Source organism: Pipistrellus hanaki, assembly GCF_964339955.1.
Source record: "Pipistrellus hanaki genome assembly, chromosome: X".
Classification (NCBI taxonomy): domain Eukaryota; kingdom Metazoa; phylum Chordata; class Mammalia; order Chiroptera; family Vespertilionidae; genus Pipistrellus; species Pipistrellus hanaki.
The window spans coordinates 71,908,707-71,926,749 of NC_140524.1; the positions used below are offsets into that span (position 1 = coordinate 71,908,707).

Below are 18,043 nucleotides of genomic sequence, written 5' to 3' on the forward strand. Positions count from 1 at the left end.
GATCTATGTCACCATCTTTCCACCTATATATCTCTAGGTACGAGGGGAAGTATTGTTGGGCTGTAAAATCCTGGCATAGGGCCAGAAGCTGACTTCAAGATCAAGATCTAGGTCAGATTATTGGGGTTGCTGTGTGGTCTGAAACTTCAACCATAGTTGTCACTCTCAGCACCACTTTCCTTTTTTAAACTATAATACCTAAAACAAAGACACACCAGCAAATTTTCACTAAGATCTCAATATGATGTTTGTCTCTGCAAAGTATTTCTTTGCACCCCAGTAACCACTTGGTTTTTAAAAAGTAGCATACCTGTTGCTATATGGTCACTATAGAATCTACTAAGATGCACTAGAATTTCTGCAGTTTATCACTTGACTACCCTGATTTCTTTTGTGGCCTTTGTTTTGACTTTGAAATATGATATTTTGGTATGTTTCTCACTTAACCAGGTTCTTTTTTTTTCCTAATAACAGTTTTATTGTGCATATGCCATATAATTCACTCATTTAAAGTGTAACAATTCTATTTTTTTTTGTATATCTAAAGCGTTGTGCAGTCATAACCACAATTTTAGAACATTTTCAACACCACAGAAAGAAACCCTGTATCCCAGGTCCCCTTATCTCCATTGCCTGGCAACCACTAATCAATCCTGTATCTATGGATTTGTCTATTCTAGACATGCCATATAAATAGAATAATTTATTATGTCCCATTAGTAACTGGTTTTTTTCACGTGGCATAATGTATTCAGGATTCATCTATATTGTAGCAACTGTCATTACTTCATTTTTTTAAAATTTTATTTTATTGTTTAACATATTACAAATACTAGTTCATATGTCTCCTTTTTCCCCCATTGACCTTCCCATGGCCTCCCCTATCCCCTCGCACATGCCCCCCCCCCCAGTACCTTGAGTCCATTGGTAACGCTTATATGTATGCATACAAGTCCTTTGATTGATCTCTAACCTTCCCACTCAACCCTCCCCAGCCTTTCCGCTGTAATTGACAGTCTGATGCTTCTCTGCCTCTGTCTCTACCTTATGGTTCATCAGTTTATAATGTTCTTTATTATCTATAAATGAGATCATGTGGTATTTTCTTCCACTGACTGGCTTATTTCACTTAGCATAATGCTCTCCAGTTCCATCCATGCTGCTGCAAATGGTAAGAATTCCTTCTTTTTTATAGCAGCTTAGTATCCCTTTGTGTAGATGTACCACAGTTTTCTAATTCACTCATCTGCTGATGGGCACTTAGGCTGTTTCCAAATCTTAGCTATTGTAAATTGTGCTGCTATGAACATAGGGGTGCATATATCCTTTCTGATTTGTGTTTCTGATTTCTTAAAATATATTCCTAGAAGTGGGATTACTGGATCAAATGGCAGTTCCATTTTTAATTTTTTTTAAATTTAAAATGCCATACTGTTTTCCACAATGGCTGCACCACTCTGCAATCCCACCAGCAATGAAAAAGGGTTCCTTCTTTCTGAATCCTCTCCATCACTTATCATTTGTTGATTTGTTGATTATAGCCAATCTGACAAGTATCACGTGGTACCTCATTGTTGTTTTGATTTGCATCTCTTGGATGATTAGTGACTTTGAGCATGTTTTCACATGTCTCTTGGCTTTCTGAATGTCCTCTTTCAAAAGTGTCTCTTTACGTATTTTGCCCATTTTTTTATTGGAGTGTTTGTCTTCCTTTTAAGTTGTATGAGTTCCCTGTAAATGTTGGAAATTAAACCCTTATCGAAGATAAAATTGGCAAATATGTTCTCCCAAGCAGTGGGCTTTCTTATTGTTTTGTTGATGGTTTCTTTTGCTGTGCAGAAGCTTTTTATTTTGATGTAGTCCCGTTTGTTTATTTTCTCCTTAGTCTCTCTTGCCCTAGCATCTGTGTCTGTAAAGATATTGCTACAACATATGTTTTTAATTTTGCTGCCTATGGAATTTTGTAGGATTTTTATGGTTTCCTGTCTTACATTCAAGTCCTTTAGCCATTTTGAGTTTGGTTTTGTGTATGGTATAAGTTAGTGATCTAGTTTAACTTTATGTATGTATCTGAAAATTTTCCCAGCACCATTTATTAAAGAGACTGTTTTGACTCCATTGTATGCTCTTGCTTCCTTTGTCAAATATTAATTGAGTATAGTGGCTTGAGTCAATTTTTGAGTTCTCTATTATGTCCCATTGGTCTGTTCTTGTGCTAGTACCATACAGTTTTAAGAACTTTTGCTTGGTAATATAGCTTGATGTCTGGTATTATGATCCCTCCAACTTTGTTCTTCTTAATCAGGATAACTGTGGCTATTTGAGGTCTTATTTATTTCAGATAAATTTGGGGGGAGTTTTTTTTTTTGTAGATATTTGAAATAGGCCATTGAGATAATAAACTCCCTTAGTCCTTTAGTTATTGCATTGAATATACAGATTGCTTTAGGTAGTATGGACATTTTAATGATGTTGATTCTACCAATCCATGAACACGGTATGTTTTTCCATCTGTTTATGTCTTCCTCTATTACTTTTTTCAATGTCCTTTGGTTTTCCAAGTACATATCTTTTATGTCCTTAGTTAAGTTTACTCCTAAGTATCTTAATTTTTTTGGTGCAATGGTACATGAGATTGATTTTTTCATTTCTCTTTCTTTTAGTTCATTATTAGTGTATAAAAAGGCCATAGATTTCTGGGTGTTAATTTTGTATCCTGCTACACTGCCAAATTCATTTATTATGTGTAGTAGTAGTTTTTTGATGGAGTCTTTGGGATTTTCTATGTATGGCATTCTGTCATCTGTGAATAACGACAATTTTACTTCTTCTTTTCCAATTTGGATGCCTTTTATTTCTTTTTCTTGTCTACTTGCTATAGCTAGTACTTCTAGTACTATGTTGAACAGAAGTGGTGAAAGTGGGCATCCTTGTCTTATTCCTGTTCTTAGGAGAAATGGTTTTAGTTTTTGCCCATTGAGTATGATGTTGGCTGTGGTTTTGTCATATATGGCTTTTATTATATTGTAGTATGATCCTTCTATACCCACCTTTCTGATAGTTTTTATCAAAAATGGGTGTTGGATTTTGTCAAATGCTTTTTCTGCATCAATTGATATGACTATGTGGTTTTTATCTCTCAATTTTTTTATGTGATGCATCACGTTTATTGATTTGCAGATATTATACCATCCTTGCATCCCAGTAATAAATCCCACTTGGTCTTGGTGTATCATTTTTCTGATGTATTGCTGAATCCAATTTGCTAGAATTTTGTTGAGGATTATAGCAGCTATGTTCATCAAGGATATTGGCGTATAGTTCTCTTTTTGTGTGGTGATCTGGATTTGGGATTAGGGTCATGCTGACTTCATAGAAAGAGCATGTAAGTATGCCTTCTTCTTAAATTTTTTTGAATAGTCTGAGGAGCATAGGTTTTAGTTCTTCTTTGAAAGCTTAGTAGAACTCCCCTATAAAGCCATCCAAACCAGGGCTTTTGTTTGCTGGAAGATTTTTGATCACTGTTTCAATTTCTTCTGCTATTGGCCTATTCAGGTTTTTTTTTTATTCTTCTTGGTTGAGTTTTAGGAACTTGTTTTTTGTTTTTTTGTTTTTTTCTTTAAGAATATGTCCATTTTATCTACAATAGGTTATCCATTTTGTTGGAATAGAGTTGTTCATAGTAATTTTTCATAATTGTTTGTATTTCTGTGGGATCGGTTGTTACTTCATCCCTTTCATTTATGATTTTGTTTATTTGTGTCCTCTCTCTTTGCTTCTTGGTGAGCCTGGCTAGAGATTCATCAATCTTGTTTACCCTTTCAAAGAACCACTCTTGGTTTCATTGATCTTTTATATTGCTGTTTGTTCGTTTGTTTTTGTCTCTATTTCATTTATCTCTGCTCTGATCTTTATTATTTCCTTCCTTCTGCTTACTCTGTGCTTTTCTTGTTGCTCTCTTTCTAACTCTTTGAGTTGTAGGGTTAGATAATTTATTACCATTGTTTCTTATTGTTTGAGGTAGGGCCATAGAGTTATGAACTTTCGTTTCAAGACTGCTTTCACTGCATCCCAAAGATTTTGGACTATTGTGTTTTCATTGTAGTTTGTTGCCATGATGCTTTTAATTTCTTTTATCTGTTTGGTAACCAAGTCATTGATTAATAGCATGCTATTTATCTTCCAGGTGTTTAATTTTTTTGTTGCTTTTATTGTTGTTGATTTCTAGTTTTATGCCATTGTGATCTGAGAATATGTTTGATATGATTTCTGTCTTCTTGAATTTGAAGAGACTTTGCCTGTGACCCAATATATAGTCTATCATTGAAAATGACTCATGAGCACTTGAGAAGAATGTATATTCTGTGGATTTGGGGTGAAATGTTCTGAAGATGTCAATTAATTCCATTTCATCTAGTGAGTCATTTAGGATTGATGATTTTTTTGCTATATTTTTGTTTAGAGGATTTGTCCAATTGTGATAGTGGGGTATTAAAGTCTCCTACTATGATTGTATTGCTGTCAATCCCTCCCTTGATATCCTCCAGGAGGTTTTTGTTTGTTTGTTTGTTTTTGTTTTTGTTTTTTTCATGTATTTGGATGCTCCTGTATTGGGTGCATATATGTTTACCAAAGTTATTGCTTCTTGTTGGATTGCTCCCTTAGTATTATGAAGTGGCCTTCCTTATCTCTTTTTATGTCCTTCACTTTGAGATCTAATTTGTCAGATATAAGTATTGCTATCCCAGCTTTTTTTCAATTCCATTCACCTGAGAAACCTTTTTCCATGCCTTCACCATCAGTCTGTGTGTGTCCTTTATTCTGAGGTGGGTTTCTTGTAGGCAGCAGATATATGGGTCATGTTTTCTAATATACTCAGCTACCCTATGTCTTTTGATTGGGACATTTAATCCATTTGCATTTAAAGTTATTATTGATAGGTACTTGCTTGTTCCCATTTTTATTCTTTACCCCTGTGTTCCTTCTTAGCTTCCTATTTCTTTTCTTTTCTTTCTTTCTTTTCTTTTTTCTTTCTTTTTTTTCAGACTCTTTAGCATTTCTTGCATTGATGGTTTGGTGATAATAAACTCCCTTAGTCCTTTTTTATCTGTGACGCTCCTCATTTCACCCTAAATTTTGAATTATAGCCTTGCTGGGTACAGTATTCTTGGATTCAGACTCTTCCTTTGCATGACTTTGTATATTTCATTCTATTCCTTTCTGGCCTGATGTGTTTCTGTTGAGAAATTAGTCACTATTCTGATGGGGAGAGATCATGGGGAGACAAAGAAACAGCCCACATATGGAAGAAAAGCAGGCATCACCAGAAAAGAAAGTAAACAAAGTGGAGGCAAGCAATCTGTCAGAGAAAGAATTTAGAGAAATGGTCATAAGGAGGTTTAAAGAATGGAAGACAAATTCGACAATATGGTAAGAACCAAGAGAAAATGAATAAGAACCCGGAAGAAATGAAAAATGACATTGCTGCTATAAAGAACTTTCTGTCTCTCTCTGGCCACTTTTAAGATTCTTTGTAGTTGGTGTTTGCCAATTTAATTATAATGTGCCTTGGCATCGGTCTTTGGGGGTTCATTTTGCTTGGGACTCTGTGAGCTTCTTGGATTTGTGTGGGTTGTGTTCCTTTATCAGGGAAGCTTTCTGTCATTATTTCTTCAGATTTTCTATTCCTTGCTCAGTTTCCTCTCCTTCTGGCACCCCTATTATGAGGATGTTGTTTTGTTTTGTGTTGTCCCAAAGTTCCCTTAGGCTCTCCTCCTGCTTTTTAAATTTTTTTTTTTTTTCTAGAAGTTGTTCTACTTGGGTATTTTTCTACCTTGTCTTTTAATTCACTGATGCGGTCTACTCTTGATGCTTTCTATTGAGTTCTTTATAGCAGTGATGTCATTTTTCGTTTCTTCCTGGTTCTTTTTCATTTCCTCTTAGTTCTTACATATATTGTCAAACTTGTCTTCCATTCTTTTCATCCACCTTATGACTATTTCTCTGAATTCTTTCTCTGACACGTTGCTTGCCTCCATTTCATTTACTTCCTTTTCTGGTGATGCCTGCTTTTCTTTCTTATGCAGGCTGTTTCTTTGTCTCCCCATGTTCTCTCTTCTCTGGGTGTCTGGTTATGTAGTTCTCACTCTCCTTTTTGTAAGGGAGTGTAGAGCTCCTCTGAATCCATGTGCTTGTGGCACTGGGGGACCAGTGTTCTTGGATTCGCAGCTGTTCAGTGAGTGCCATTGTTGTAGATTCCACGGGCTTTTCAGGCTTCCAATAATATCCATTTTCCCCTTTAAGGTGGCGTGGTCTCGACATCCAAGCCATTCACTCTGGGAGAGGAGTCAGTGGGAAAACCCTGTCTGACAGTCGCCCACAGTCTCCTGTCCCTTAGCTCACCAACATACAATCCCTGTGAAACCACACACTCTCCCTTTGCTTTCTTACTCACACACTATCTTGCATCCTGCCTTCCCGTCAGCATCCATCTTCAAACTCTCTTGTGTCCATATTTATGAGATATTAATCTGTTCTTTTCTTGTGATATCTCTGTCTAGTTTTGATATCAGGGTAATACTGACCTTGGAGAATGAGATAAAAAGTGTTACTTTCTCTTCTATATTTTGAAAGTGTTTGTGAAGAATCGACATTATCTCATCTTGAAATGTTTTCTACAATTCACCAAAGAAGCCATCTGTGTCTTCCCTTTTCTTCATGAGTAGTTTTGATCACTAATTCAATCTCTTATTATAGGTTCACTTGGAGTTTTTTTTTTTTTCTTCAGTTATTTGCATTTTGTACCTTTCTAGGAATTTATGCAATTCATCTATGTCATAACTTATTGTCATATAATTGTTCATAGTATTCCTTTTATATTCCTTTTTATTTCTGTAAGGGCAATTGTAATTTCTAATTTTAGTAATTGAGATCTCCCTTTTATTCTTGGTCAATCTAGCTAACCAAAGTTTATTTGAATTCTCATTTGGTACTCTGTCTCCTTCAGCCTATATTTGGGAGCTTTGACCAACCTAAGAAATACATATGTTTATTTTATACTCAATAAATAAGTCTTTTTCACATTCCAGAATGTGGAACTCTCAGTCTGAACCCCCGAAGCATACTGTTCTGTCCCCTAGACTAACTGAAGCAAGTTCATTCAGCTTCTTTATTAGCCAACCCTCTTACTTTGGAAATTATAAGCTGCAGCCTTTTTAGCAAAAGGCCATCAGGCAAATATTGATTATTTCTGAGTAAAAATTGGAGTTTAGGGAAGAGCAGAAGGCAATACATCCTGGCCAGCTAGGATCTCCAAGCAAGGCATTGTGAGTAGATCTGGGGCCTGGGGCAGTGCTCTTTTTTAGTATTGAATTGGGATGGAGGCAACTTAGAAAAAAGAGAGACCTACTGCTTTTCAAACCATTTGTCTCCTTGGTTGCAGCCTCCAGGATATGCTGCTCTGGTTGGCAGGGACTCAGCTGACAGGTGGCAAAGCCAGGAGGTTAGGAAAAAGCATTTGGTATTTTGGAAAAGTACCAATTCTGACTGGTGTTCTGGGATGCATGGCACAGTTGATAATCTTTCCCTTTCTCTCTGGGAGTCCTACGCCTGGCTGGAGTGCTAGGGCAGAAGCACCCATTAGCTCAGAAAATACCTTAGAGCCAATAAAATGTCCACTTAAAGATTATTTCCATGTAAATAGGAAATCTCTTTGTGAATGATTTTTAAAATAAAGCTAAACCCACCAAAATTTTTACTGGTAAGGAAATGGCAACAAATCAACTCTTAGGGATGGGTGTATGATGAGCTTGATGCTGACTCAGGACCAAGAGGAAGAGGGATCTACCAGACTTCAAGACTTTTGTAAACAGTTCTTGAAAGAGAAACCACACACTTGTCTTTCTGCCAGCCCCCTTCCTCCTCCCATACCTTCCAGCTTCTCCTCACAGCTGACAGTGCAGCCATTATCTTTTTTTCTGACATCCAAGAGCAGAGGTCATTAACTTGAGCTCCATGAACCTCCAAGGGCTATGTGGAGAGAATTTAGGGGATCTGTGAACTTGGATGAGAAAAGTATTTGATCTTTTTTTCACTAACCTGTACTAGTAAGAGCAATTTAGCATTTCCTCAACTTAGGAATATAGGCTACAAGCCACAATAATATTAGCAGTATCTGTGACTTTATTTCCCAATAGAAATCACAAATATTTTCATATCATATTAGGGTTGTTGTATCTCAAAAAAGTTACTGATTTTCATCATTACTTCAATCTATAGACTTGCCACTAAATTTTGTCTTTCATTGCACTATTAAAGTAGTACTATAACAAGATCATAATTTCTTTTTTAAAAAAATATATTTTATTGATTTTTTTACAGAGAGGAATGGAGAGAGCTAGAAACATCGATGAGAGAGAAACATCGACCAGCTGCCTCTTGCACACCCCCTACAGAGGATGTGCCCGCAACCAATGTACATGCCCTTGACCGGAATCGAACCTGGGACCTTTCAGTCCACAGACCAACGCTCTACCACTGAGCCAAACCGGCTTCGGCAAGATCATAATTTCTTAAAACATATTTTATAACTATTTCAATGGGAGTGGTTTCCTTTATAATTCTATATATTTTATTTTATGCGTCTGAAAACATTATTCTGAGGAGGGGTTTAGAAGTTTCACCAAACTGCTAGAGGGATTGGTGACCTAGAAGAGATTAAGACCCCTGCTCTGGATCTTGGCACTCTCCTGCTCCACTTGCCTCATTTCTGACCCACAGAACTTTCCCTATCTGTCTGGCAAGCTCAAAAGCATTTGCATACTAGTTGTTGTGACAATGGGCAACTTAAACTTTCTGTGCCATTTATTAATCTGCAGAATGAAAATAATACTACCTACTTTATAAGGTTGTTGTGATGATTCAATAAGTTAATAAATGTAAAGCACTTAGTGCCCAACAAATAGTAAGTGCTAATAAGTATTTACTATTTTTTATTATTGGTTCATATCAATTATCTCACTAATCTATCCTATTATTATTTCCAATTTTAGATAAGGGGAACTGGGACTTAGAGAGGAAAAATGACAAACCCAAGGGTACCCAAGGAAGTGGCAGAGCCAGACTTCAAAGACAGGTCTGTGTGACTCTGATGCCAAGTGGAGGTCACTCTCCACCACACCACTAAGAGCACATGATGGCCCCTCAAAGAGGCAGAAGCCAGCAACAGGGTGCTTAGTTGGGAATGAACAACCATCTTTGCAAGCTCCTGCTTTTTCTTTCCCAACTTTTCCCTGCCATCCACATGTCCAACTTGATGGAGGTAGGGGTGCTCCCAGAGTCCTCAGCCAAATCTAAAGAGGCCAGGGCTTCTCCAAAAGACTACTGCCAATGCAGACCCACCTGCAAAGGGGACAAGTGCATGTTCTCACACTGAATAAGAGCCTCGCAGCAACAAACTTTTTTGGAGTCATGAATCTGCCTTTGGTCTCAGGAACTACTCAAGCTTCACAGAGCAATGGGATTGGAGGAGTGAGTAGGGATTCAGAAGGGAAAGAGTTTGTCTGGGGAGTGAAGGCTGCCTCCTGGAGAAAGTGGTCTAAGAGCTGAGGAGATTGCCAGTCGGAGTAGGGCCAAGAATGTTTATGAATTTTTAAGGTAGATGGAATAAGGATGTTCAAAGGCCCTGGTCTGCAAGGAATAAGGGAGCAATTCAGAATGTCTGAGGTTTGGATTGAATGGAAGAGGGAAGAGGATGGCATGGGGAGGTGAGACAGTATACATAGTTTATGAGCATGTAGTGAAGAATGCCAACATCCAGTCCACAAGTCTTCTAATAGAGGAAGGAGAACTACAAACCGGTTTTGTATAGGAGCAACAGGACCTATCCCTCTCCCCTGCAAGCATGCAGAAGGTGGGTTGATTAGAAGGGGTAAAGACTATAGGCTGGTTAGACCAGCAAGCAGGCTACTTCAGTAGTCCAGATGAGAGGTAAGGAGGGGCTGAACTTGAGGGTAGAAGTCTGGAACTTCTGGAAACTCTCTCTAGCTTATGTGTCCTCTATGATGAGGAACTGGTAAGATTGTAATTGCTGGGAGACTTGCCCTCCTCAGGTTTGGTTGTGCATGGGTCCTGTGAGGCAAGGTTTCCTCAGTTCAGAGGATAATCACCATGAATCCACATACTGACACCTTCCATTTTAGCCTCTTTCTCATATTAACACTATACAGCAAGAACAGAATAAAAAAAACAAGACTCTCCTTTCTGTCACCCTCACCCACCCCAGTAGAGTTGCTAAGGTAAGGGGCTCCAGCTCTATCCCAATGTGTCACAGGCAGAAAGGAGTACAGGGACTCAAGTAGTAGGTCAGAACCTGCCCTCTGTCAAAGGAAATATCCACCCTCCTAAGCCTTTCAGAGACTGTTTTCTTACAATTAAGTCCCGCTGTTACCAGGGCAACTAAGAACTCTGGGCTTTGTGTTTCTGTGTCTGTTGAATCCCTGGGGACAAGTGGCCTGCAGAGCTTTCCCTAGCCTGGGAAGGATGAAAGAAGTGCTAGTGGGAGGTGGGGACCCCCCAGTTGGGAGGGAATCTCTTGCCTTGGTAATGCCTATTCTTATTTTGTGGGAGGGGCAAGCGCTCCATGTGTGTCAGTTCTGATGATGTTTCCAAGGGTCAGACTTCTGCACCAATCCTATGTCACCTCACTCTTGGGGGGGGAGGGGAGAGGGTGCAATCTGAGCAGGTGTCTAGCAAGGGCAAACTAACATCAGACCATGGGATATGCTGGGGTCATTACACAAATATTTTTTTGATCACTTACTACGGGCTTAGTGTGGGATCTCCTGACTGGTTTCTGCTCTGGGGAGCTCCAAGGGAAGGCTCAGAACCAAATTAGCCATTAAATGTCCCTGTGCTAGTTAGTCCCAAGACTCTTTTATGCAGTGGTCTGGGCTGGGCATTAAACTTGCTTAGAGTTTTCTTTCAGACATAGAAATTTCTGGAAATTCGGGTTCCGGGATCAGTGTGGGTGTGAGTGGAGGGTGCTGGTTAAGAGTTATAAATACCAAACTGCTGGAGTTCCCAGTAAAATTGTGCAAATGAAACAAGTGACCTTGAGCTACCAGTTCCTCACAGAATGAATGAGGGGAACAGTAAATTCAGCAAAGTTTTCTCTTTCTTCCCCCATCCCTTGGGAACAGGATTTTTATGGCCCTCACCATCCTTATCACTCATCCACTGCCCCCATTCTTTTCTTCCTTCGCCTTTTCCTTTATACTAGAGGCCTGCTGTACAAAATTCTTGCACAGGGGTGTGTGTTCCTCACCCAGCCTGCACCCTCTCCAATCTGGGACCCCTCAAGGGATGTCCGACTGCCCGTTTAGGCCCGATCCTACTGGGATCGGACATCCCTCTCACAATTGCTTGCCTGTTTACTTTCCTGATTGCCCCTAACTGCTTCTACCTGCCAGCCTGATCACCCCCTAACCACTCCCCTGCCAGCCTGATTTCCCTTAACTGCCCTCACCTGCAAACCTGGTCACCCCTAACTGCCCTCCCCTGAAAGTGTGGTCCCCCCAACTGCTCTCCCCTGCAGGCCTGGGTCCCCTCCAACTGCCCTTCCTTTCTGTAAGGTGCAACCTGACCACCTTCCATTGACTGCCCTGGATCCCAGGTAAGGCTTACCCATCTCTTGGACACCCTCCCCCACCCATTCTGCTGCAGCAGCCCAGGAAGGCATAGGCATTTCTGGCACCCTGTCTGCTGATTCATCCTGAATCCCATCAACTGAAGTTCTCAGATTTCTTTTTCCACAAGTTTCCTTTAAGATTCATCTTCCCCACTCAGTCTCCCGCAGTTGGTTTCTGAACCTGGCTGCAAGATCTCACAGGTGCACCTGGCAAAGGTCATATCAGTACATCCTTCCAGGTTAGGGAGATCTGGATTGTGATTCCATTTTGGTGGGGAGCCTCCAGTCCTCCAGGCTTTATACATTCTACAGATGCTCCTAACAGGCAACATCTAGGTCTTCATTCAGCAGCCAACTTATTCACTCATTGATTCGTTTATGTGTCAGACTAGGTTTGAGATTCTACTGTGCACACAGCCGTGTGCTAGACCCCAGGGATCCAACAGTGACTGTGGTCTGAGTAGGAATGGGACTCATGCAAGTTCCAAATGGAGTCAGTGGCAGAACCAGACTGGAATCAAGGACCCTATTCCCTATACTCATGGGGCTCCTAGCAGAGTTGGGCAAGGCTCATTCTTCTTACTTTCCCCACCTGCTCTGATGGGCCATGAGACAATCTGGGGTCACTTATCTCTGCCAGCAATGAACATGAGAAAGGGTGATGGAGACCTTATCTGACCCCTGAAGCAGAACAGGAAGCCCCAGTGCTCACGATGCAACTCATGGCCCCCCAACCTTGTCCCTCCTCAGAGGACAGCCAGCCACACACTCATGCAAACTCATCACCACAAATTTGGCACTACCACTGCCTGTCTTTCTCTGCAGCACAGAACTTCCACCTGGCTGGTTCACCCAGAGCCTCCAGAGATCATGTACCTGATGCAGCTCGTGTTGCTTGGGCAAAGATCCAGAATCTAGTCAGGTTAAGGCTTGAGTTCATCAGTGGCTTTTCTAGGAAATAGCATGGTGGATTAGAGTTGAAAGTCTGTGAGTTTGGAAGTCACACAGAACTGAGTCCACTGTGGAACCTAATATCTCTAAGATCCAGGTCCCTCAGCTCTAAAATGAGACACCTGCCTAACTGAGTTGTTGTGGGAATGAAATGAGATGATGCTTGTGAAAGTGCTTGGCACATGGTCAGAAACACACTGGTTGCCTCCCTCCCTTCATTCCCCTGAAAGGGGCAAAGCCAATGTACCTCTGAAACTGGGCTTTGTCTCTTGCTGTCATCTGGAGGGAAGGTGGGCAGTATGGAGCAGACCCGGAAGACAGTAGGGTCTGTGAGTGGAGGCAGTGAGGAGCTGATTACTAGGAAGCTGTGGGGCTGAGAAAGAGCCACTTACCAGCTAAAAACCTTGTGCCAGTGACTTCTCTCTAAGCTTGTTTCCTCATCTCTAACATGAGGGTAAATGAACTGGGATAATAGATATCAAGTGTGTGGCTCTACACTTGTTCTTAGTAGGGGGCTCAATAAACCTTCCCACCCATTGTACCAATAAATAAATTTCCAATTCATTGCTGGAAAACTTGAGTAAATCCCAGAATGAGGCTGTTTCTTCTGACCCACATGCTATGAGAGCAGTGAAATCTTGCTGGGAGGGTCTGTGTGTACTGTGGGTCTGTTTTAAAACTGCACCTGCTAGTTTACTGGTGTCACACAGCACCACCTAGTGCCCAAAAGTGGAAAGGCCCTCCTGCCTCACCCTGCTTGTCCTCCCTCCCCAGGGCCAGGGTGTGTGTGGGGGTGGGGTGGAGGGTGTGAGAGAGAAAGGGAGAGAGGTGTGGGAGCACTGTTTAGGGTGGTATAGCTGGGCCACTCAGAGCTTTATGTCCCAGTTAGTAGAGAAGTAATGCTATTTTTCAGATGCCTAGTCCCTCCACTTCCTTTCAACACAAATACAGATGACTATAGGTAGGTCCCTTGAGCCTCACTGGCCATAGTTTCCTCATCTAAGGATTGCAAGGCTTCAGGATAGGGTTGTTTCAGGCAAGGTGCCTGGTAAGTGCCTGATGCCTCTCGGTACCCACCTATGCTTGCTCAATAACCCAGACAGACACAATCTTTACACACCCTTTATATTTTTATTGAGGAGAAAGCTTTAGCATACAGAACAATTTCTTATCTTCACAACACAGTAATGCAACAATAATACCATAACAATAACACATTTATTTCCAACCTGTTTTCTCCCCAGTCTCTGGGAATCCTTGAGCTGTTTTCATATCCCTGCATGCGTTTCCCCCCACCCCTCTTTCAACCCAAGAAAGTGCCCATAGCCAATAGCTCCTCTTACAGTTCTGGTGGCTGTCACATCACAACAAATATTAAAGACCTGGGAAAGGGGGGAAGAGGGTCAAAGGGGGAACCCAGGCCCCCTTGCCATCAGAGGCCCAGGAACCAGCTCATTCCTCACCAACTCTTTCCCTGGCTGAGGCTACAAGGTCTCAGGGTGAGAAGCACCACGGGAACAGTCAGAACCTGTGCCAAGGAGTCCCTGGAGGTGGGGATGGAAGGCACCTGTCCTTTGTACTTCTCCGGCAGGGACATGAGCAGTAGGGCCATTGTGTTGACCATCAGCAAATAGGGTCCACAGCCTTGAAAAACAGTAGTTCCCCTTTTGGAACTCTTCTGAGGAAATAGCTGAAAAACAGACAAAATTTTCTTTACAGTGTTCACTCCTGCACTGGTGGGAATGGGGAAACCAGGTTACTGAAATATCCAATGAATTAGGAGAATACCTCAATTATCCAGTGTGCATGACTGCATAGGTGGCAGCCATTTTAAATCCTGCTGATCATGAGCTTGCAGGATGATCTCAGCTTTGAAAAGACATACTGAAAACACAGTAGAAAGAATGACAGCAAATAGTATTTGCATCTGTGTGGTGGGGTTCTGAATGTTTGGGATTCTTTTTGTCCTTATGTTTTCTCTATTTTCTACATTTTCTATAACAATTATGCATTACTTTTCTATTTGGAGGAGGAGGAAGCCTTTTTAAAAGGTATCAACAGGTAATAGGAACCAAGCTCCCCTGGTCCCGAGCTGAGAAATTTATGATAAACAAAAGGGCTTCTTACCTTCTGCTGATGAGTAGAGACCTCCCCAGCAACCAGCCAGTGAACTGGTCATCCTCCAGCTCCTTCCTCTTGCTTCCAGGCTCAAAATCCTAAGACTGAGGTGAGACTATCTGCCAGACTCCAGTGAGGAACATAGGCTTGATTTACTCTGCTCTATTCTGTCTGACTACAGACACTTTGACTGCACTTACCCAGCTGCCAGGCTCAGTGTTGAGGGCAGTTCAGGCCAGCAGTGGATTTTCCTGGAATTCTGTGGCCAGTGACATAGTTTCTAGACCCACAGAAAGCAGCAGGACTCTTTATATGAGTCCCTAGGTTTGTACCCAGAAGTCCCAGGAGTTACTAGGAGGCAGTCACCCTCTTCAGTCTTGCCATGGCTTGCCCCCCATGTGAGAGACGTGAGGATGGCCTGGCTGACAGGCAACAGTCTCTGTAGAGAGAATTTTTCTCTCTTCTGAGAACTAAGGAATCCTTTAAGTTGAAGTTAAAGAGCAGGCCTTGTGCCCTCTCTGTCCTTGGCAGTCTGGAAAGGAATGGCCAGTTAGGCCATCTGTGAATCCCCAAGGATGGCAAGTCTCCTGAAAAGACCTTTTGGCGGGGGGGGGGGGGGGTGTGCAGTCCAAGACCTGGGCTGGCCATCCGTAAGGAGTCACTCCTCACAATGTCAAACTGAGTTGTTGCTGCTCTTATCTCCTCTTCTTCCTCCTCCCCCATTTTCCAGGCAACATCAAGGAAGGGGTAACACTGGGTTCTGTCCAGCGAGGATGCCCGGGAGGACAGTGTGGTAGGAAGAGAGGGCCCCAGATTTTGTGAGTTTGTCCAAGGACCTTGATATGGTAGTCTTTGGGAAGGTTGAACTAGCTTGCTCAGTCAATCAAGAACAAACCTCAGTGAAATGTCCACTTGACAAGTGGCTTTGCCCACCCTCACTGGACTACATGTAAGGTCCTCTTTGGGCCCTTCTTCTGGAGAATGAAGCAAGTGTAGGCTTCTAGGCACATTTAGGGATCCTATCCTGCTCTCCGTCAATTATATCTAGTAAAAGTCCTCAGTGGCATTAGGAGTTTAGTGTAGCCTGCCCTTTCGCTCACTGGGGCAGATCATTGAGGCATTGGGTGAAGCTTTGGTGAGCCAGTCAGAGTTGATAAAACCATAGAACACAGGATTAGGAACGACTAGAGGGGAAATGTGAGGGTGTGACCAGTTCATTTATGGGAATAGGCGCAGAAACCTGCTCAGTAGCTTGTGGTAGATCTGAGCAGAGTGCACAGTCAAGACGATAACTATTGCTGACCCCTCCTTTACCAGGTGGTCATGGCTGCAAAATGGTCTGTAGTTCTACAGGTCTTCTTCAGGTTTTTCAGGTCTGGAACTCCCTTAAATACTAGTCAGAAAAGGGGCAAGGTGTGGCAGCTATAGCAAGGAAAGGGGATGCAGTAGAAGGGTGTGTTCTGGGTGGCCATCTCCCCCAGCACTCACACTCGAATTCGGCCACGGGGAGCCCGGTGGCCCCCCTGTCTTGGAGTGAGGCGGAATAGTACTGGGGGCCGTCTTCGAGTTTGGCGTTGCACCAAGCGACCTGCCTGGCGAATCAGTGATGGTGAACTGTAGAAGGGTGAATTGATACCTGGAAGGCCCTCCAGCAGTGGGACTCGATCCTGGTTCCTCCGTCTGTTGGCTTGTATTATGGGAGTTGATGCATCTAGGAAATTTTCATGATAGTAGCCAGAAGTCTGGGATGAAGCATTGGCATAGGTCGGCATCACATCCATGAACTCATCTAGGTCATCATCCTGGGCCTCATCCTCTGTCTCTTCCTCCAGTTCTGGCTCCTGCTCTGTTTCCTGCCCTGGTTCCTGGCCCTTGTCCTCATCCTTATTCTCACCCTCATTCTTCTTCCTGATTGCCTCCTCTTCCTTGTCTATGTCGCCAACCACCACGATCTCGTCTTCATTGTGGTTGTCCTCCTCCTGTTTCTGTTTCACCTCCTCCCCCTTCCTAATCTCTTCCTCATTTTTCCTCTTTTCCTCCTGCTCCCTCATCTCTTGCTGAATAACTCTCACACACCTCCACTGGTCCTTGTGAAGCCTGCGCTTCAGGAATTCAGGCAGGTAGACCGGGTCGCCTGAAAAGGGCTCTAACTCAGGCCACTCCAGAGGTGGCATGGGAGGCTGTGGGGGCAGCTCCTTGGAGGTGGGCAGGAGCAGCGCCAGAGCCTGCGGGGGTGGGCTGGGCTGCGGGGAAGGGTCGACCTGGCCTTCTGAGGTGTCGCAGTCCAGGGTGGTGTTGACCAACAGCTCCTCTGAGGCGCTCCCGGGATCTGTGCGTGGGGGAGGCGAGCACATGAAGGGCAGTTCGCCCTCGGGCACGGAGTCTATCTCGCTGAGCGGGAACTCAAAGTTCTCCTCCTCTAGGACCTGTACTGGCCAACACACCAAGCTGGAGACATTGCCCCGCAAGGAATTCACGTCAGCCAGGGCTCTTCCGAGCTGAAGGCCCAAATTGTCATTCTCCCCGCGAAGGGCATTTAATTCTTCTCGCAGGGCCACGTTCGCCATGCGAAGGCTATTGAGATTTCCTGATGCCTCGAACATCTGGACTCGCCCGGGGCTCTGGGTCCGCGAGCGGGGTAGTTATGGGGGTGGGGCGCGGACAGAGAGCTAGGCACTCGGAAGGAGGCCAAAATATGGAGGGACATGGGAAGGGAGCGGTGGGTCTGGGTAGGCCGAGCCACACCCACAGGGGCGAGCACGGGGAGCGGGCGCTGCAGGTGCAAGGCCTGCCAGCTGGGTCTGGGGTGCGTTACCTCGTCCAGAGGACCGGAAAGGGCAGACAGCGGCAGGAGCCCAGAGGTGCAGAGCGGAGGTCGCAGGAGGTGAGTCAGCAGCACCAGGCGGCACCGGAGCAGAGCTGGAAGGAGCGGACTGCTGCACTATCTGTAGAGGGAAAATATTGCTGCTGCCTGATCCCCGCCTTTTAAGTTCAGCCTCGCCCCGCCCAACCCCCACTGGCAGGGGCGGGACTTCGGGCATTGTGGACGCCCAGTGGCCGCCTCGCCCACCCTGGGCTGAGCCTCTCACTGACTCTCTCCTTCCCTAGCTGCAGCTAACTCAGGTCGGGAAAATGCGACAGCGACTGCCCACTCGAGGTCGTCATGGCGACAGCCAGTGAACGTGTTCCTCTCCTCAGGCAGGCCCCCGAGTGTAGAGGAGCTGCTTCGAGAGGCGCAGCTTAATCTCCAGAGCCTGTTGCAAGGTACCGAGAGGGTATGGGGCTTTG

The 18,043-nt window shown here is 43.5% G+C and overlaps 2 protein-coding genes across 10 annotated transcripts in view; one reads left to right on the forward strand and one right to left on the reverse strand.

The window, feature by feature from the left end:
• Nucleotides 1-18,043, forward strand: part of NHSL2 (NHS like 2) — a gene marked incomplete at its 5' end in the record, with an annotated part of 326,943 nt that overhangs the window by 289,005 nt on the left and 19,895 nt on the right. For 2 of the 6 annotated variants that reach the window (XM_084869444.1, XM_084869445.1), the window contains one exon: nt 17,864-18,019. The exons of the other annotated variants lie outside the window; for them this stretch is intronic. In XM_084869444.1, the coding sequence (XP_084725570.1) occupies nt 17,864-18,019 (156 nt within the window). The remainder of the gene's footprint in view (nt 1-17,863; nt 18,020-18,043) is intronic. 6 annotated transcript variants of the gene reach the window in all.
• Nucleotides 13,749-17,881, reverse strand: RTL5 (retrotransposon Gag like 5). Of its 4 annotated transcripts, XM_084869705.1 has the most exons (4): nt 17,571-17,881; nt 14,765-17,084; nt 14,426-14,521; nt 13,749-14,327 (listed from the first exon to the last, which is right to left on the reverse strand). In XM_084869705.1, the coding sequence occupies exons 1-2, from the start codon at nt 17,794-17,796 to the stop codon at nt 16,240-16,242; spliced, it is 1,071 nt and encodes a 356-aa protein (XP_084725831.1). In that variant the 5' UTR covers nt 17,797-17,881; the 3' UTR covers nt 13,749-14,327; nt 14,426-14,521; nt 14,765-16,239. The 4 variants fall into 4 exon arrangements, with proteins under 4 accessions (XP_084725831.1, XP_084725830.1, XP_084725829.1 ...); XM_084869704.1 differs by lacking the exon at nt 14,426-14,521 and having other exon boundaries at nt 17,571-17,876; XM_084869703.1 differs by lacking the exon at nt 17,571-17,881 and having other exon boundaries at nt 14,765-17,552.